The sequence below is a fragment of the Caretta caretta genome, chromosome 8 (genome assembly GCF_965140235.1).
Source record: "Caretta caretta isolate rCarCar2 chromosome 8, rCarCar1.hap1, whole genome shotgun sequence".
Lineage (NCBI taxonomy): Eukaryota > Metazoa > Chordata > Testudines > Cheloniidae > Caretta > Caretta caretta.
Genome location: NC_134213.1, coordinates 105984023 through 106005943, shown reverse-complemented (window position 1 = coordinate 106005943; position 21921 = coordinate 105984023). Strand labels below are relative to the sequence as shown.

Genomic DNA, 21921 nt, shown 5'->3' with positions numbered 1-21921 from the left:
CTGACGTAGTGAAACAGACCGACAGTGACTGATAGGGATGATATGGGGGCACCTTCGGCAGCCCCGGTTCGATGGAACCTCACCGTGCCAAGGCTCGTCATTGTTAAGCTACTTCCCTGGACTGCTGGAGATCCCATCTGTCCCGCTAGGGTGGGGATTTGATTATTATAAAAACTGTGGTATGTAGTTACATTGATCTGCTTCTTTACCTATTATTATCCCAGATTCTAGTCAGAAGTATTGTTAATAACAAATACATACATTTTAGTATTTGTTAGTAACAATACTTCTGACTAGAATCTCGGATAATAATAGGTAAAGAAGCAGATCAGTATAACTACATACCACAGAGCAGATCTAAGCCCCATGTGGAAATTAACCACCGCAGGTCCCTTACTGTAACAGGAACATCAAGCCCTAATACTAACACACCCAAATGGGCTGCCAGACACTGCTGGTTGCACACGACGCTCCACGCTGACTGCGCCAAATGCGCTGAGGAACTCGGGGAGGCATGTGAACATTATCATCCCTATTTTACAAATGGGGCACAAGAGTGAAACTTCCCCAAGGTTACGTGACGGGCCTACGCTCACCCAGCAAGTCAGAATGCACCTAATTCCCAGCTGCTTGCACTAATCACTAGACGATGCTGCTCCCGCATGACTCACAGCGCTGAAGGGTTTACAGCTCAGACCGAGGCCCATTAGTGAGGGTGAATCACAGGGGCTGGCCACCCAGGGCGACCTGATCGATACACGCACCTCTACAAAAAGCAGCCTCTTCTGTGAGTGGAGCCAGGTAGGGAAGATTTAACACTGATCTGACGTTTGAAGGGTCTCTCGTCACAGAAAGGTGGGATTTCAGGGAAGACAGCCCCTTCTCCAAGACAAAGTAACCTCAGACTGATTCGGGCTGAAGAGCCGACATACTGAAAGCCTCCTCTGACCATGAGGAGGACTAAATCTTGGCACCCAGAGGGTTTCAGTCAGACAAAACCAGGAATGACAGGGAGGATTAGGGAATATGTCTTAAAAGTACCATTTAAAGTGTAGCCATATGTTGGAACTTTCAGGGAAACTGAATTAACTCCCCAGAGAGGTGGGTGAGTTAAAAATAAATCTACAAATTTTCACCCAGCTTCAAGAATACAGAGAGATTGTCCTGGGCTAGCACAGGTCTGGGCAAGGAAGGGCAGGGGAAGGCAAGGGAAAAAACAGACTAGGCCTACTTCAGATTGCTTCCAGCTTCAGCCGTTGGACGACCCTGGTATACTCGCTCTCTGGGACACGTAACCCCTTCAGATGGAGGCTGCAGAACTTCCTGCGTTCCTTGCCTTAGGCCTTGTTGCTCAAGATGCACTTTCCGTATAACTGCATTACTGCTGGGCTTTATTGGTGGCATCCAGAGTGCATTGCGTACTAATAAAAGTTTGCAATACTGATCCGATTCACAAGCTAAAACCTGGACAACAGGAGCCTTAGAACACTAACATTTTCTACTGGGCCCTTTAGACTACGAGTCATCTGAGGGGACTGATGATTTATCTTAAGTTCTTTGAGCCCTGTTTTGAATCATGGTGCAGTGGGAGACATCGACTGATTTAGGGTTTGTCATAGCATTATGGACCTTTCTCTATCCTCCGGGAAGCGTGTCTGTGTCATCTCCAAGGATGAAGATATGTGGTATTTAAGTTTTGGCATTAGAGCTAATTCATTCATGAATCTTTGGATAGCTAATCACACACCTACATTTAGTAAGCATGTGTTGCTTTGTCAGATCAAGGTAATTTGTTAGTATATATATATAGAGAGGATTTTTTAAAAGACTATTTCCCCACTCCAAACTTTAAAATATAGACACTAACTAAAAAACAGCATCTGTGTTTTTACAAGACTTGGAATCAACACGATTTTGGCTGCTATCTGCTGACTATACCAACAAATGAATTGCCCTCGTACAGGGTCTTCGGGCTCTTCCTACTCTGGAGGAAGAAGTGCTACGAATGGCTCTCATGCCAGCTACACCCCAGCGATGTGGTTCAGAGCGAGAAGAGAGTTGCCACCATTTTTTGCTTAAACGCTAACTTTGCTCTACACAGGGATTCAGACCAGTTTTGATCCTACTTACCCTTATACTGGACTTTCCATCTTCACAGCACTTTACGCATGTTCATCCTCACAATACCCTTACGCAGCAGAGAAGTATCATCTCCTCTTTACCGCTGGAGGATTAGACACAGTGACTCCTGGTCTGTCAGAGGTGCAGAGCATCCCGAGACCCCACTAAAGTCAAAGGGAGCTGAAGATGCTCTGCCTCTGAAAAACCTGGCCATAAGTATCTGGCTCAAGGCCACGTCAGAAGCTGGATTAGAACGAATGAGATCCTGGCACTAAATCTTGTGCTCAGATCGCTGGACCAATAGCATCATGACTAATACTCACTTATCCAGCACCTTCCAGAGGAGGATCTCAAAGCACATTACAAATGTGAACTGAGCCTCACAAACTCCCGCACCCTTGCTGAAGTAGGGCGGGACTAGTATCCTCATTTTAAGCTTGGCAAATTGAGGCACGGAGAGATTAAAGCCTCATCAACACTTGGCTCCCACAGGGTTAGCTCCCTTGGAGATCGCAACGTTTGAAGCGCTGCTAGACCCAGCGTTTGCAATACTGCATCTTCTAATGCAGCTCTGGGCTGGCACGGCTCCCTGGGTGCTGCACCAGGGCTCCGCACACTGCTAACGCTGGGGGAGCAGAGTCGGGGGTGGGAAGAGTGAGTGTTTGCCAAGACTTCCCACAGTTTGTGAGCTGGCCAGAGCAGAGCCGGGAATCAAACCGTTCTCCTGACTCCCTGTCCTGTGCTGCGCTTTAGCCCACCAAGGACTCCTTAGAGGAGACAACCACATGCAGCCCTCCCCTGCCTGTGTCTCTCCCCTCCCCCTCTATTCTGTGCTATTTATCGCACATCATCTGTGACCTTTGGTTGTATCTCGTCTGTGGGATTCACTGGTCAATGAATAAACGTGCAGCCAACAACAGAGACCAAAGCAGATACAAACGTGGAATGCCGATGTGATACTAACTCAGGCACTTGGATGTCAATTTAATTTGTTCCCTTTCATCTCTCTCTGGGCAGAGCAGACAGGCAAGGCCGTGTCCACTCCTGTGCAATCTCTATTGCCAGCCCCTGAGCCTAAAGATATTACTGCAAGTCATAGGCGCTGACTCTGTGGGAGCTCCGGGGCTGGAGCACCCACGGGGAAAAATTCGTGGGTACTCTACACCCACCAGCAGCCAAGCTCCCCCCGACCCCCCTCTCCTCCTCCGCTGTCTGCCCTGAGCATGCCACGTCCCTGCTCCGCTGCCTACCTCCCAGCACTTCCTGCCTTGCCACCGCCAAATAGCTGTTTGGCGGCATGCTTGGAGGGAGTGGGAGAAGCGGGAATGTGGCGTGTTCAGGGGAGGAGGCGGGGGGGAAGAGGTGGGGCAGGGATTTGGGGAAGGAGTCGGAATAGGGGCGGGGGGGGAGTTGGGTTGGGGACTTTGGGGAAGGGGTTGGAATGGGGGCGGGGAAGGGGTGGAGACGGGGCAGGGCCGGGGGCAGAGGGGGGTCAAGCACTCACTGGCAGGAGCAGAAGTCGGCGCCTATGCTGCAAGTCATCAAACAAGCAGTAAGAATTACCATGCGTTTGGTTGATCTCAGAGTTGGAGGACAGGATGTCATCTGCCAGTTTCTGGGCAGTCGGCAGTACCTCGGTGTGGTGTTCTGTGATTAAATACTGAACAAACTTTTGTAGCTGGTCCCTGTTCATCTGGAAAAGGGTCTCTGAGATGGGAAGACGGAGTTTGACCTGCTCTGGCTTGCGGATCCTGTACAGCGAGAGCGCCACCACGTGTGCGCAGTAGAAGATGTCCTTGTTCCCACAGCCGCACGTCACAGAAGTGATCTTGCAGCGGTCGAAGCTGATGGCGACTCTGTAGGTCATCTCTGGTTCTGTCGCCGTTGCCGGCTCAGTTACTGTCCCGCTCAGGTGGAATCCTGGGAGAGAGGGGGAAAAAATCAAGAGAGGCAATTTTAGCTTTGCAAATGGCCACCAACACAATCGCGCTCTGGAATGCTGATGGAATGAGTATCGGCAAGCGTCTGTGCATTCCAAACACCATCACCCAAAATGTCACTGTTTGGTGAGGACTGAGTCTACGGACTGCATTATTATTTGTATTATTGTAGCTCCGAGGAGCCGTAGTCATGGACCGGAGCCCCACCCTGCCAGGTGCTGTAGAAACAGAACAGACAGTTCCTGCCCCAAGGAGCTTATAATCTAAACATAAGGCAAGGGAGGACAGATGGACACATGCAGACGGACGGGGGAGCCCAGGGAACGAATGAGACAATATCGGTCAGCACGACGGGCAGTCATCTCTGCCTACCAGCAGCTTAACTGTGGCCAAGGTTTGGTAGGAGCCAGGGTGAAGGAGTTTTGAGGCGGCATTTGAAGATGGATACCGAGGTGGCTTTGTGGGTTTCTGGGGAGTGCCTGCCAAGCACGTGGCCCAGCCTGGGAGAAACCACAAAGGTATCCGAGAACTGAACGAGTTGGCAGAGGGCCGATTGGAGGGGAGCAGCGATACCTCGATAGGTAGGATGCTGCATCGTCCTGCCTCATTCCAGGACAACGACATTCTCATCAGTTACACCTTGGGTCCAAGAAACTGCCAGCTCTGCGGAACTGATGCCCCTCTCCACCCCTGCACACAGCTCTATAATCACCAGGTCCTGTCTCCGGGGTGTTCAGCTTATATGATCCAAAACAAAATACACAGATGCTGCTCCGGAATGAATCTTCCTCAGTATGTGCCTGTTGCTATTGTCCCCGCTGGCTGAAGAGGACCTGTAACATACACTCCCCATTGGAAAGCTACAAACAGCTCTGCTCAGACAGATGCCAAGCGGGTGGCTATACTCTGAAATGACTATCTGCACAGACACACGTTAAACACCCAAACAGGCCGTCAGCAGCTTCATTTAACAGCCGAGTCTAAAGAGAAAAGTAGAGCAATTCTGTGCCATATCCATTCTTCCAACTGCCATCTCTGAATTTCCCGAAGGATACAGGGCCCAATCATGCCAACACTTACTCACACAAGTAAGCCCTGCATGCCCGGTGTGGTCTTATTTAGGCGACTGGTACAACCCACATGCGTTGGGATTAAGAGGAACTGACCAGTACGTTCCGTTTCCCCGACAAGGATATATTTTAACACCATGTAGGCTCCTGTTCAGTCTCTCAACCAGCCAGGTTGCTTTCAGCTATCACAGGAAAAACACACTTTTCAAAAGGGCTGGAACAAACAATGCAGGGGACTGACCCTCTGTCAAGAAAAGGTGGCTTACACGTACAGCTTGGCAGCATTGTCTGCCTCTCCATGAACTTTAAACCCATGTTTGTTTGTTCAATGAATTACATCCCTCTCAGAGCTGGGGAACCGAGCTGCAATGGAATTTCTGTTCTACAGCTACACAATGTTCTGCCTGTCAACCACACTGTGTCGAACCCTTAATATTCACAGACACAGGCAGGATTTAACATTACTGAGCTGCACTTCCTAACCAAAACGCTCATTTGTTAACTAGAGAACACACTCACATCTCCCGGGTCAACTGGGAAAAGGCCTGGTGGCTCTTAAAACCAAGAGCACCACCGATTCTAAGGAGCCAGAAGCAGAGGAATAAATATGCCCTGTTGTTTGTGATCAAGGCTCGGCAGGTCTACACGGCACATTGCAAACGCCTCTGACAACAAGGTCCCTCATGCCAAGAATATTCTCTCTCCCCACCCCCCCAATTTAGAAAGGAACAGGACAAATAATTAAGTCTCAGACATGTAAATAAAAGACAAGATCAGCCAGAGAAAACAAGGGGTGAGAAATGGGGATTTCAGGGAAGGAAGGTCTTTCAGTGCCTGGCAAGGACGGTGCTTCACACAAAGGGGCGTGAAGTTGTGGAGAGAAGATTGTACATTCATCCATCTGCTTTTGAAATTAAGACGGTAGCTAAGAAATCCCAGCGTCTGTCAGGGAGCTCTTTGCACAAGAAAGCTACCAAAGGAAATGACCAGCCATACTTGGGAATGACAGAGCCTGCCAGCAGAGTAACTCCCTGTGCTTCACAAACAAGGCATTTGGTCTTTCGCCTCACAGCGCCCCCACACACCTGAGGAGGCAGGTAAGGATTACAGGCCAACGTTTGCAGAAGAGACTTGTGATTCTGCAGGCCCAACTTGATGCACTTTTTAAGGGCCCCACTGGAACAAAGTGCTGAGCACCCATCTTCCAAAAATCAGGCCCATTTAAGGTGTCTCATGCTGGGCACCCAAAATCACCAGTCACCTTGGGAAGTCCTGGCCAACAATCCTAACCTACCTCCACGGGGGAGCAGCAGAGAGGGGAGCTGGAAGGCAAAATGAATGATCTGCGAAGTGTATTTACTTCCTCTCCTCCCTGCGCATAGGAAGGTTAATTGACTTGCCCAGGGTCACCCTGTATGCCTATGTTGGAGCCCGGTGTGGTACTCGAGAACCCAACTCATGGTCCTGTGCACCTCGATCACAGCCCTGGCCTCCCTCCCCAGGGAGGATGCTCACTTTGCCTGTGTCACCAGAGCCCTGTTAAGAACCTGTTTCAATGGAAGTCTCCCCGGGGCCTCCCATCCCCCTGAAGCAGGCGGCAGACGGCTGAAAGGGTTACAATTAGCGACGAGAGAGAGAGATTAAAATACATTAACGGCATAAAACCCTTGTGCGTTTGCCAACCCTCACAAAGGCTTTCCGAGACAAATTCTACCAGAGGTTTTTAATAAATGGCATCAAAACCGGCTATTCACTGCCAGGCTCTTTAAAGCAAGGCCAAACCCCACATTTGAATCTGATTAAGTGTCAAGGAGGCCTGCTTTCACTTCAGAACCAGGGGGAGAAAACAGACCTGTTCAGCAGACCTCAGCCATTTGGATCGACTAAAACCCAGTCCAGGTGGTCAATAAAATCAGCTAATTTGGTAACATCCAATTTCAAAAATAGGAAGGCTGGACCAGGCTTCCTCTGTCTCTCACTTCCACTCAGGACTGAGCATGGTGTTGAGATCTATGCAGAGAGCCAGAGGGGGCGGTGTATTAACTAACCGACTGGCCCCTAACTCCACACGAATCCATTCTGGCACAGCCGTGCCACATAAATCCCCAGGATAAACTCCAAAGTGTTAATGTTTTACCACATCTTCGGTCTGCGGTACTTGGCCAGCTCCTCAGTTTCACTGCCAGCTCCTTCCACTTTATTTTTTGAATGAGTTAAAAGGACGTGAAATAAAGTTCTTTATAATTAAAAAAACAAACCCCAAACTTTGAGACCAATTATTAGCTATAAATGCTGCCTTAAAACGCTTTGCTTTACAGGGACCTTGGGGCAGGGCATCATCAGTTAACTGGTGTAAATCCAGAGGAACTCCACTAACTTAAGAGCTACTTACTTTACACAGGTATAACTGTGGTTTGAATCTGGGCCCAGAAATGGGTAATGTGAGTTACTTTAACATGTGTGAAAGCAAGGGTGTGACCGCTCTGGATGCAAGCTTCTTGCATGCACCGCTGTAAAAGCAGCCTCCATTTTGAGCGGGTGGCATTTCTGGCCCTGGGCAGCCGCTACTGAACAGTGTTGGTGGTTTTGTGATGAGTATGAATGGTTTCAGAGTAACAGCCGTGTTAGTCTGTATTCGCAAAAAGAAAAGGAGGACTTGTGGCACCTTAGAGACTAACCAATTTATTTGAGCATAAGCTTTCGTGAGCTACAGCTCACTTCATCAGATGCATGCTGTGGAAAATACAGAAGATGTTCTTATACATACAAACCATGAAAAAATGGGTGTTTACCACTACAAAAGGTTTTCTCTCCCCCCACCCCACTCTCCTGCTGGTAATAGCTTATCTAAAGTGATCACTCTCTTTACAATGTGTATGATAATCAAGTTGGGCCATTTCCAGCACAAATCCAGGTTTTCTCCCCACCCACCCGCCCCCCACAAACCCACTCTCTTGTTGGTAATAGCGTATCAAAAGTGATCACTCTCCTTACAATGTGTATGATAATCAAGGTGGGCCATTTCCAGCACAAATCCAGGTTTTCTCCCCCCCCCCCTGCCTTTTTTCCACACACACACAAACCCACTCTCCTGTTGGTAATAGCTTATCTAAAGTGATGACTCTCCTTACAATGTGTATGATAATCAAGGTGGGCCATTTCCAGCACAATGGTGTGACTCACGTTCACTTGGGAACCAGGTCATAACTGGACCCCTGCACTGGGACATGGAACTACGGTTGCTACCTGACCTCTCTCAGTGAAGCTTGGTCACAGTCTGGCCACTAGTGGACAGAAAGCCAGTACGTTCCACACCCTTGGTGGAAAGCCAGGCTGAGGGCTTGGTCTCCAGCCTCCGCATAGAGACACTGGACCGGGAAACAAACAGGCAATCTAAGCTGAGATTCTCTGTAGCTTCTATGCATACGAGGTGCCAATCCAAACCAGAGACCCTGAGGAGCATCGTACCCTGCCATCAACTGTCTGCTACTGAAGTGAAGCTAAGGAGAAGAGTGAGCTCAATTCAGGTCCTATATTTTCATAGCAAATAAGACCATTTAATATGCCAGCATCTGCCAAGTTAATCTGGCGTTAGAGCCTTAAGTGTCAGTTTAGATTCTAGCTGTCACGGCAGCAGGTCTATGTAAAATAAACTAGAAACGCTATACAAAATATTTATCATAAGCTTAGCTGGAAATTAAACATGGCTAGAGAGAAGAATTGGCCACAGAGGCAGAGTTATTTGGGAATATTTACATTAGAGCTAGGAAAACCTGCAGCTACCCACAGTTCCTTCATGTTCTGTAAGCCAGTGGGAGAAACATCCAAGCCTAATGCAAGAGGCAACCCCTCCTGATCCGATGAAGTGAGCTGTAGCTCACGAAAGCTTATGCTCAAATAAATTGGTTAGTCTCTAAGGTGCCACAAGTCCTCCTTTTCTTTTTGCTGATTCAGACAGACCAGCAGCAAGGCTGGGGACCCACCAGGCTGTCATGGCTCCAGCTCCCACTGCCCTCACTCCTCGGGGCGGGAACTTGATGAGAGGGTGGTTGCTATAGGGATGAGGAGCTCTGGAATTAGGGTGTTGGTTAAAGGATACAGCTTTTGCTTGTTCTATTTATTTAATTCTCTATTTAAGCACCTGTCCCTGGCTCCCAACATATAATGTTGCTGCCTGCCCAATAACACAACACTTACCTGCTACAGTTACAAACCCTAGTAACCCCACAGTCAACCCCCTATGACCCATATCCCACTCCCCTCCACAAACGCCGCCTACTCAAAGTATGCCAATCCTCTCATCTTCTGCTATTTGGCGAATGTCTTTTTAATGGCTGCTGGGTAACATTTTCTAACCTATTTGGCAGAGTTATATGCATTCCACTTCGACCACAACATAGCAGTATTCTCTTGCTGTAAATGGAGGGTCTTGATCATGCTGAAAAACGGACACCCTACAAGAGAGGTCATTTTCTGTTTCTCTTTGTTGCTCAAATCTGGATCAGGTAACGCCGAAGAGACCTATATTTGGCTCCGTGTTCTCCCCCCGCAGTTCAGTTTAAGAAGTTCCTACAGTTTAATGCTTATCTAGGACTTTATCTTCTGTTCCAAGCATGCATTTAACACAAACTAACTTAGTGTTTGATTTGCTGCCAGCACAGTGACAGTGCCAGGATTTGAAAATCATGAAAAAATTAAGTCTCTCAGTCGTAATTAAGGTCCTGTCAAATTTCATCCAAGCTTGACTTGCCTAAGAAACAGCTACAGTTTCTCATAACCTGCTTCCTCCCTGCCCCCATTACAACACCCCAAATATTTATACTAAGGCTCAAAATACTATGGATACTACCCAATTTATAACACAAAATTCATGCTCCATATATAGATTCATCAAACTTGCTTCAGCAGGTCACTGCTAGGTCACAGAATGGTTAAGGGTGTTTAAATAAGGCTTGTATAAAGTTTGTACTAAGCAGAGCTGCAAATGTTTAAATCACACAGAGAGGGATTAGTAGATCTCCTTCCTAAATAAACTCTATTTACCTACCAAATGGATTGGGGATAGTGGGCCACATAAAGCAGAACTACTTAAACTTCCTGCACCAGGGCGCTAACCTGTATGCAGCATCCAGAAGAGAGAAATTCCCCCTTCCCAAACTGATCACAAGCAGCTGGCTTTGTGCAGCAGCTTTACTCTGCTATGACATCTGCAGAATAAAACAAATTCAGGAAAGGGTAGAGTGGAGTTCCATCTCTGTGTGTTTCTAGCAAGCTCTCACTATGTGTATGTATCGTCCCTACAAAGAGACCTAGTAGAAGATGCATATTCACCTGGGGTTTGATTTCCTGGCCTGGAGGACCCAGGAGCATCATGATCTGGACATCAGCCTAGGATGAGGTACTCTTTCTGTCCCAAATGGCATCTCTGTCATGGCTGCTCTATATACAACAAAACTTGACAGTGTTCTGACAGTTGTGAAGAATCGAGATAGCTGACTTTCACCGTTTGTTCAAACATAGGAAAGGTTGAAAGTGAGACAAGACCACTGAGGTGTCAACACAAGTGACCTTAAAAGCCATGCTAAATCCCTTGATCTGTAGATCTATCCAACCACAGGTGCTTACACACTCCTCCAGTTTCACCACCATGGATGGAGTCCTTCACCAGAGTTCTGCAAACCCAGCTGTCTGCAACCCAACTTATTCATGCTACAAACTCAAAGACAGCTGCAGTCAGAAACGGCCAAATTCTCTTATTTTGTAGATCTCAAAAATGAAGTTTTAAGAAAATCTGAATGTTCAATTTGGCAAGATCTTTACAAACGCATCTCTAATGGTGGGATCCTTAACAAACCCATTTAAAAGCACAAAATATAAAGTCGACGCACACAGATGACGTTTATCAAACATAGAATGTTTGTTACTTTAAAACCACTGAGCTGATGGTCTTGGATTATATTTCAACCCCCAGAAGAGCTACAAAAGTAAGCGAATATATAAAAATCTGAAGTTTCTACCTGAAGAGGATTGTGAATTACGCAAGTAGCAGAACATACGTTTTGATGCCTGTACAACTCCAATATAGCTCAACTGATTTTGCTCAAACTTTCCAAACCAAATTCACCTGAGACAAAGCATAGGAAGCTGCAGTCGAAGAAACAAGTGTAACCCATGCTTACTCTCCACCCCCTCTAGGGTCTGTGCCGCATGCAGAGGTTGGAAAAACGTGAGAAGCTGTTAAAGCACCTGACTTGGACTCCGGAGACCTGGGTTCAGTTCCAACCTCTACCGTAGACTCTGCGTCACTCCCCGACTAACCAGATTTAAACTGTTATCCCACTTGGGAACATTTGTTCTTTGATTTGCTAGATCTTGCAAGACGGCGCATTCGTTTGTCTCCCACAAAGCAGCAGCACAATCCCTTTAGTCAGCATTTATCAAGGCCAAACCATTCCCAGAATTTGGCATAGGACCAACATGCACTGCCTGACAGAAACCAAGCTCCGGGAAACGGGCTGTCTTGTTATGGCACCGTTCTAGCCACTCTGGGATTCAGATTCATGACACCTGGGTAGCAAAGGGTCAAGCTGCTTTGCTGCTTCACTGCCATAGCTAGGACCAAACAAGAGCCAGCTGACGGGGAAATGCTGACCCAGATGCCTCTCAGAGGCACTTCAGTGTTCTGTAGAGACTCCCTCCATCACAGAACTTAAAGTGTTCTTCTCGGCAGCGTCGCTCCTGCGTAAAAGCAGGGAAGTTGGAGTCTCTCCGGTGTCAGGCACGTAACCCCACCTGTTTCACTGAACGAGACGGCCATGTTGGATACTAGCTTGAAATGACAAGATGAGATTGATTTATTCACACACACACACACACACACACACACACACACAGAGTATATATATATTTTTTGCTACTAGACCAGTACGTTAAAATGTCAAGTAACTGCATAGCTACCAGGCCAATATTCTGGGAAAGCACCTTTAAGATCAATGTTAGTAACCGAAGAGAAAGTCAATTTATGCTGCTTCCAGAAACCCTCAGTAATTTCTCTTTGCGTGCTGGCCAACAAAGAGCGGCTGTTGGGGCGGGCAGCTGCACGGCCTCTCTCCTTCACTCTTACAAAGCATATCATCTTACCCCATGCGCCCAGCTCCCAAGAACCCACATCTAATCAGACTAACCCAATTTCAGATCTTCGTTTGCAGCACAACAGGCCGCTGTCCAATTACCAAGCTGACTGGAAAGCAGGCATGTAATAGTGATAAATGGACAAGAAAGGCATGCATCATATGGCTTTTCCTGGATGAGGTTGATTTGGCATCGGCTGGACTTTACCCTATCCTTTGTCATCAACCTTAGAGAAGAGGGATGCTTAAACTGTCTTTACTGTCCTGCCCCTCCTTCCCCAGAGATGCTGCCCTTCTAAGTCAGAGTTAAGGTCAATTATGAGGCAGTGTGCTGCGATCTGCAGAAGGACTTGCCAGTGAATAAGCAGATGTTTTGCAGTATGCAAGACTGTCAAGACTCCCAACCTTCAGACAGACAAATACTTGGAAAAACAAACGGGAAAGAAGACATGGATATTTATGGGACTCAGCAGATGTGTCCAGGATTAGTTGCAACCCTCAACATGAGTCATATAAACAGGGTTAACGTGACCCAAAATATTTCAGCATTTCCAAGCTGTCGCGGAAAGGTATTTTAAACTAAACTGAATCCAGGCTCCTTAGTGATTTTAATAAACACACACTGACTGCAGCACAAACTCATAGTGGAAAAACCATTTGTTCTTCCATGGGGTGAAACCAATAACTAGCAATGAATAATAATTGCAGCACAGAGTGTTATTTATAACCCACTCTTGGACACATTTCCAAGACAGAAAACACAACAGCAACGTTCCCAGGGTTAACCTAAACCAGTCAATATTTGTAATGTGTACACATGCTTTGTAGAAAGTCTGTGTGTGTGCGTGCAATGAGAAAGGGAGGTTAGCAAACTCTCAGAAAGCTTTCTAGCTAATAGATCAATTGCTCCAGCCAGCTGAAATTGACAATTGCTCTGTCCCTGACCTTGCAGTTGGAAAGAAGACGGGCTGGTGAACTCATTTGCACATGACAATGCTCCAGCAAAGTGGATCATCTGCCTCCGAAGTAATGGAGAGTACTTCTCCGTACAGCCCTCCCAGGCTCCATTCAAACAGCACAGGGATGGCCTTTTGTTCGTCAAGTGCAAGAAAGCTCCGCTGAAGATGTGTGCAATTAAACCCACTTTTCTTGTTGCTCTTTTGATTTCTCGGGATTCACAGAGGCGCCCTAGGCAGGTGTTGCCACACATATAGAAAATGTGTCTTTTCAGCAAAAAAACGGAAAGAGAAAAAGCTGAATCAATTGTAATTTCTGTCTGGCAAAACACAAAATCAGTGGTTAGAGATCTAATTAGAGAAGAGATGGCTCATATGAATTTCAGCCTTTTCCCTTAGAAAGCAATTTCCTCCTGTGACAAATGGGGCTGTGATCTGGTGAGACCCTATCGTGCAGGTCCCTTGCATGGTGTGGGAGGCTGGCCCTTTTCTCAGCTGCAAGAACCCACTTTATTTATTTCATATTTCTTTTTTTCCCCCTCCCTTAACACCCAACAAAGCAAGCTCAAGATTCCCAGAGCACAATAAGCCATTAAGATAATACCTTGAGGAACTGTGTTGGTCAGCAAAACCTCAGGAGAGTAACAAAGGGATGAGGCTGAATTAGAAAGGTTCTGTTAGAATGTTATCCAACATGCAGAGGAACATGCAGCACATACCATCTTTACACGTGTACACACACACACACACACACACACGCGCGCGCGCGCCCAATAAACAGGAAGCACAAACAATTGCAGACCTAAGAAAGAGACTGCAATCCGGGAGGGGCGGAGCGGAGGTAAGAAATTTACACTGTGGCTTTAAACTGAGATGTATGTAGACTTGTTTGTACTAGAGGTCATGGTAAGCTTCTCTTAGCAGCTGAGTAAGCTGGAGGGACGCTCTCCGCTCTCCGGGCCATCTGCTCCTATCCCAGAACACCTCCTGCAAATCAAGAGTCAATCCGCTGGTTTCTATTCCTGTTAACCTCTAATCAGCCACAAGGGCCCTTCTCTGTTTTGCTCTTTATCTGAGCCAGCTAATGCGTGAAGTGGCCTTCGCTTCCCATCTGTTCCAGCATTAGTAGAGTTAAAGAACAATGAAGCTTTCCTGTCCCAAGCATTCACATACACAGATGCCCTTGTATTAACTCAATTTTCCAGTGTTTCCCACTATTATCCATACAAGATTTTTGGTGTTTGTTTATCTAGAAGCCTGAAACCGAGCTTTTCTTTTCTCTCCAGGCCTTGGAAGCTTTTCAATAAAGTCTGTACTCCAGGACAATGTTACATGTCAATGACATTTTCCCAGAAAATTCAAACAAAGTGAAGATCAGACTCAGATTGTTCCCTTATCTTGCCCAACCCCCAGGTTCTTTGTTGTCTGTTAAAAATCTGGGATGTCTCTCCTTCCTCCACCCTCCAAAATCTCCTGCATCACCCAGAACATCCATCAGTCGTCCCTTAGACAAATGGATTTTTATTCTGCCCAGACGTCCAAATCAGATGGTCTCCTGCAAAGATGACATAGATTTGTAAGGAAAAAAAATTCAACAAAAAACTAACAAAACCTTGGCTGCACAATGGATTTCCTTTCCTAATTTCAAGCCTGATGAACTGCACTAGTGTATCAGCAAAGCAAGCTGCATCAGAATATCTGCTTTGTAGTAGTACAGACAATACCCAGAATTTGGATAAAGGAAAAATAGAGCAAGTCTTCACTAAGACGTATTATACGCCTGTGTAATACCTAAAAGGTGACATGTAGTCATGCCTGCGTTCCATATTGCAGGACTAACATTTCTACCTCATGGGGGTGTCTAATCTGAAGAACAGCAAGCCTTAATAGCTAGAGAAAATAAAAACGAACACTGGTTTGTGTAATAAGTTTCTACAAAGAGCAGGGGAATATGGCTGCTTTGAATCAAGGCAATATAGAATAGTGCTTGTGTGCTTGCAGATCACCACAGCTCAGCCTTCTCTTGGCTTTCATTAATGGATGTATTGGAAGGCTGAATGCCTAATCCAGTCTCATAAATTCACGCAAAAACCTTATTCTGATATTTTTCTCAAAAGATGCATTTGGTGCTGCCAGGGTTCGCTATAAGTCTTGAGAAGTCATTAATGAGAAAAATTTTACTTCTGGTACAAGTTCAAGTAACCAGGTTCTGTTTTACACTGATCAAGATTGTAAAATGGAGCAGACCAAGTTACAAATTTTTACTATATGCAAGAATCCAACCCAAGAGTCACACAAAATGCCACCACACACACAGAGGGCCAAATCCTGAGGTGGTGTAAACTGCCATAGTTCTATTGACTTCAGAGGAGCTACCCAGATTTACACCAGTTGAGGAACTGGCTTACAATACATAAAAGGTTTTTAATTAGAAACTGCTTATTATCAATCCATAAAATCATTACCGCTACAGCATACCTGATCTTCAGTGTGTTTGAAACCTAATGACATTCTCTGTGTGGCCTTTTTAATATGGTGATTCATGCATACGCCACAGAACGCTTCAGTACCACAAAAAATAATCCCAAACGCTGAAGCAAAGTGCCTACCCATGTCTGATTCCTTTTCAAAAACAATGACGTTTCCACTGACGATCCCCATCAAGCAAAAACTAGACACTCTTGTTAACCCAGCACACCTGAACTGTCTGGGGCAGCAGGAATTTCAAACCCCGATCCAATTAGCACAGAGCTTTCAATTTTATTGTAAAACAATTTAATCAAACCCAGCCGCCCTGGCTGTCACTGTAACTGAGTCACACCTGCAGTATGCAAATACGGCTCAGTAGTCCATGTTCAGATTTGCTTAGGGAATCATAGAGGGCTAAAAGCATTCAGATCTCATACAGCGGCTCAGAGGAGCTGTTCTTCGGGGGGAAAACCCCCAGCGTCAGCAACTCTGTCTGAATAAAAATTGAGTTACGTCTGCATAACCCTGTTAATCTATCATAGTCTCCTTGTACCCATTGTCCCAGTCTCCTGGTTTACGCTCTTGTCACTATGTACCCTCTTGTAGGGAAAGAAGTTACTTTAGAGCATGGTAAATCCTTTTCATTCCATACACTCATTCTCATTGGTGACCTGCTTTTCGGAGACACAGCCTCCCTACTGTGTCTGCAACTTTACCAGGCCTTTTGTTCTCTTTACAGGCTTATACTTTGCCTCTAACCAGAGGAGTGCTTTGGTGACAGCTTGTAAGCATGGCTGAAAATGAGAGGGTTGATCCAGATCTGCATATGGGGGATGTGCAAATGGAAAACAACTTAGAATTAAAAACACAATTAAATAAGACGTTGTCATCTTCAAATTGCAGCTGCCTTTGCCAAAATCACAAGAGTTCGGATACGCTCATCTCTGCTGCTAGGAAAGGGAAATAATGTCAACCATTGTTACAATTCAAAATGCACTGGAAAATGCCAGCTCCACATAACAGGACGCTGAAACAGGAAAGCACTGATGGGTCTAATATTGCTATACAAGAATACAGTGTTAAATGCGCGCACACACACACATACACTCACTCAAAGGAAATGGTGTCTGACGCAAGAGTATGAAAGCGATGAGAAGCAGAATTATGTGACAAACTGCACTTCTTACACACATTGCAGGTCAACTGCACTCTGCCCACTAACGCACCTGAAGACTAATTCTGCTATTCCAAATATCAGAGCAACTTCCAAAGAGCTGCCTTTAAAAAAAACTAATACATACTAATCAAGCCTTCATGAAAGCCTCTTCTTCTCTCCACACAAAACAAAAATAAAGGGCTCAGAGGTGTACATCCAGTAGCAGGGGAAGGGTCCAATGTATTGTGACCCGTTGGGATCAGGAAGGGGTATTTTATACCAATGAAGAGGAATGGATACCACCCTCTGCAGTTCCCATATCAGGCCTTAAAAACAGCAGTACTTCAATGTATGGGAAAGCTCTCTGGTACAGTTTTTCTGGCCCTCCAGAAGCCTACACGGTTAGACAAGAAGCAGTTAGGCAGCCTAGAATTACAGAAAGCCTGGTCAACATTTCTCAAAAGGAGAGTTTAAAAATGTCCTTTTACAAATATGAAGAATTATGCAAGAAATGACTTTTTCAATATTTTGGCAATATTTTATTAAAAAATAGTGGTTACCAAAAATCCAGGGTTTGGCAAAGAAAAAATGTCACTAACCACTGTGACAAAGTTCCTCCTCTGCCTTGGTGGGTCCTGCACTTATTGGCGGATTTTCTCGCCTCAGAGGTTCACGGCAGCCCTCAGTTTGGCCACTTTCGTGGCTCAAATCTGCTGTTCACTCAGTTAGCCTCATCACTGGCCAGCATGGGGAAAGGAAGAACAACAATCCCCATAGTCTCTGCTGATCCACTTAGTGGATCGGGGAACAGGCCAGAGACCTTCCCCTCTGGTGGAACCCACAGTCCAGTTCAACTCCTCCGGTATCAAGTAGGGATGGGGGGATGGAAGAACCCGGGCCCACCCTCTACTCCGGGTTCCAGCCCAGGGCCCTGTGGATTGCAGCTGTCTACAGTGGCTCCTGGAACAGCTGCGTGACAGCTACAACTCCCTGGGCTACTTCCCCATAACCTCCTCCCAACACCTTCTTTATTCTCACCACAGGACCCCCCTCCTGATGTCTGATAATGCTTGTACTTCTCGGTCTTCCAATAGTATGCCCTCTCACTCTCAGCTTCTTGTGTCTCTTGCTCCCAGCTCCTCGCACGCACCACAAACTGAAGTGAGCTCCTTTTTAAACCCAGGTGCCCTGATTAGCCTGCCTTAATTGATTCTAGCAGCTTCTTGACTGGCTGCAGGTGTTCTAATCAGCCTGTCTGCCTTGTTTTCAGAAAGTTCCTGATTGTTCTGGACCCTTCCCTATTACCTTACCCAGGGAAAAGGGACTTACTTAACCTGGGGCTAATATATCTGCCTTCTATCACTCTCCTGTAGCCATCTGGCCCGACCCTGTCACACCATGTTGATAGCTGTTTTAATAACATTTTGGGTTAAAATTTAAATTCATATTTTTCACAAACAAATTAAGAAAAAAAACTCAAAAATGGACATGGATCTGTTTTAAGGCCCACAAAATGGAAACTGCAAAAATTTCAATATTTCCATAGATTTTTTTCAAACTGCTCTGTTACAGAGCATACTACCAAACACATTTTTATTATTTAAGATTGAAGTCTTTTTTTCTAAAACATCCATGACACATAAAGAACAGCATGAGGTGGCTTGATTGGCCTGTGTTTCAGATACACTACACGTCACACTCATGCTCAGAAACGCTCTCCTCACCTCAGGGTGGATAAAAATTGATGACTTTAAAAATAAATCAAAATATCAATTTTTAAAATGTAAATTAAATCTTTTTAAAAAAACATTTAAAATCAAATTTGAAATGATGACAACCTATGGTAAGGTCTAAATTTATTATAAACTATTAAAATAATTTAAATTAAATACAAACAATAATATTAAGCAGTATTAAGCAGAAAGTCAAAGTACTGAACACTAGCTAAGCCCCTGGAACCAGAGTTAGGGCTGGTCTTCACTACAGGGGTAAGTCAACTTAAGTCAACATAGCTTAGGTCGACTTACCCCGCTGTCTTCATGGTGCTGAGTCAATGGGAGACGCTCTCCGTTCAACTTCCCTTACTCTTCTCAGAGAGCTGGAGTACCAGGGCCGAAAGGAAAGCGCTCTGCCATCGATTTAATGGATCTTCACTAGACCCGCTAAATTGATCCCTGCTGCATCGATTGCAGCAGCGTCCATCTCCCCGGTAGTGGAGACAAGCCCTTAGTTGAAGTGCTAAACCAACTTTTGACAGCAGAATCCTCTTCCACAGGTGAAGAGAGAATATTTCTTCATTTCAATTGATCCTACTAGTTCAGGTCAATGACCAATTCATTCAATGGGAGCTAAAAAAGCAGAAAAGCTTGTTTTCCTCTTCCAGTCTATGAATAAAAACCTACATATGAGAGAATGAGATCTACTAGTTCTAAAATCTTGAAGGACATAGTGACCAGAAACAATCAGTTCAATTCACTAACTACAGGTGGCACTTCCTTTGTTTAATACATCAGTTAGTTTTAAATGCAAGACATGTTTTGAAAAACTTTTTGATAATCTTTCTTATGTATCCAACACATTTAATTAATTATGGGGCATTTTTAATTGAATTTGAATTTCCATGTAAAAAAAGTTTGAAACCAATCACAAGTAAAAAATTAATCAAGTAAATTAGACATGTATCATTCACCATTTTCTAACTTAATAAATATGCAAAAAATAAGAATCTGAATAAATGTAAATTAAACTATATTGCTGCTTAAACAAATATGCATAGATACGGTGTATCACCCTGGTCCTCAAAAAGAGACAACAAATATAGTGTAAAGGCTGTATTTAGTTGCAAATCAACATGTGTTAGTGGTTACCAACCAATGAGAATTAATCTTTCTTTAGGAAAATAACTAAAAAGTATAAATCCAAAACACAATTAAAATCAATTATTTAAATCAAGTTACATGCTTGATGACTTAAATAATGATAAATATCAGTGATTTAAATCATTTTGATTTAAATCAATCCAACCTACCCCACCTACACTATTTTTCAATTTATATTTAGAAGATTTTGCTTTTCCTAGCCGTTCATTTGATTTCTGCAACTTCAGTTCTCCAAAATCAGAGTGAGAAAAGGGCTCGGATGCGGGTAGGGGAATTATATTTTGTATACAGGGAAGCTACTGGGTCCTGTGCATGATTGTACCAGTCTGGGTCTGGAGAAGAGGAACGCGTGGGAGTGTTGAGAGAGAGCCGTTCAAAATCTACCTTGGTGATGTGGCTAGTGAAGTCTGTGTACAAGAAAGGCCTATAAGACTAGCTCCACTGAGCGAATCTACATGTCTGCTGTATGAGCGCTGAGCAAGGGATCCTGGTATCCCTCGCTGTACTCAAGATGAAGAAATACACAGAGACTTAGCGCACAACAGTTCTGAGTTGCTCAACTGAAAGGGATACAACCAAAGTTTTCTACAGCCACCAGTTAATTATCGGAGCATTACTGGAAGTAAATAATTTGCAGTTCCACCTTCCTCACAAGCACGTGGCACTGGCCCCTACTGGAGTCAGGATATCGAACTAGATGGAACCTAATCTGACTCAGAACAGCTAATCCAACATTCCTCTGTTCCAATGAAAGAGGTGAGTTATCAGATTTGTATACAGTGGAGATAGATTTGAACTGTCCCTTGCAATGAGAGAAAGTTGGGAAGCAGGACCATTAAAGGGAAGGCTTCATTAAAATTTCTTTTATAAAGCCCATTGATAATCAAACTATAAATATTCTCTTTGCAAGAAAACTTGGCCTAGCAGATCTCAGCCACACGCTTATTTTTACTTGTAAAAAAACCAGCAAAACTTTGAAAAAATTAGTTTGTCTCACTCTGATTATGGGAGTCCCTCCCCCCAGCCAAATAAATAATACAAATTAGTGGATTGCAAAAAAAATTAAATTACTTTTTTTTATTCAAAGCTGAAGTTCTGCAGCCTATTAGGGCTGGTCTACATGGGACCCAAAGTGACTTTTATTCCAAGATACAGTGTCAACTCTGAGAGCTATTCTGGAATAATTTATCCTGCAAAGGATCGTGTGGTCAATTTCCCTGCATAGACAATGCTTAGTCCGGAACATGAGTGTAACTGGCTGGCAGTGTCTGTTTGGCAAATCTCCCTCTGTTAGCAAGCACTGATCCTGCTTGGTGGCTGCAGGTTCTGACAACTCATCAAGGCTGGTGGTGTGTTATCCTATCGGGATAAGGAAGGTGGGAGTAGCTCTAGAGAGACAATCTAGCTTGAGTACTTTAGAGGAAGGGCCCTAGAAGCAGCCGAGCTTGGAGAGAAGGTTTAAGCTGAACTTTACCTCACTGTTAATTTCTGTGTTCGGAAACCCCAAACCAAAGGCGGCGGCTGAGTTTGGACTCTACATCGTGTGTGGATCATGTAGGGAAGGTGCTTTTCCCAACCTTCTTTCACCCAGTGAGGCAGTGTTGGAGGAGTTCTCCAGGGGAAAGAGCACAGGACAGTGTCAAGAGTTTTAGGTGCTCCATTCTCTAGACTTTGAATGCCACTTCAAGGTCTCTGTCTTGGTATTCCAAAACTTCCATGGAACTGGTCCAAACCACCCAAGAGACCCCCTGTCCTACCATGACTTCCCATGACAATTTTATTTCACTGGCACTATCTGCTTCAAGAGGCAGTCTTCTCAGTGAAGGAGACCGCACATTCAAACAGCTGGACCAAGACTGTGGAACCCACTGGAGATAAGGCCCCCAAATTTTGCCACTGTTAGAACTAACTGCAAATACACTTCTTCAGATGTGCCTTCCCGCAACAGCTACTTTGGTTTAAGAAAACTACAAAGAAAACCAAAACTGCTGCTACAGAAAGGATTTAGGCGCTAGACAGGGAAAGACAAAGCACCGTGCGTGGTGTTAGGAGGGGCACTTGCAGTCAGCGGTGGCTGCTGTGCAGGGGGGTCTCCCACGCTAGGATCCAAGTGCGCACAGGGCCTCATTGCCTCCTCCATGAGATATTTGCAGGGGCGGAGTTCCCTCTCTGGCTGTGGGTGGGGAAAGACTTACAGATA

General features: G+C 45.2%; 1 protein-coding gene across 1 annotated transcript in view; it reads right to left on the bottom strand.

Moving 5' to 3' along the window:
• The window catches only part of ZSWIM5 (zinc finger SWIM-type containing 5), a 153630-nt gene that overhangs the window by 43584 nt on the left and 88125 nt on the right, over window positions 1-21921 (bottom strand). Inside the window, exon 2 of the mRNA XM_048860517.2 lies at window positions 3685-4041. Coding sequence (XP_048716474.2) covers window positions 3685-4041 — 357 coding nt within the window. The remainder of the gene's footprint in view (window positions 1-3684; window positions 4042-21921) is intronic.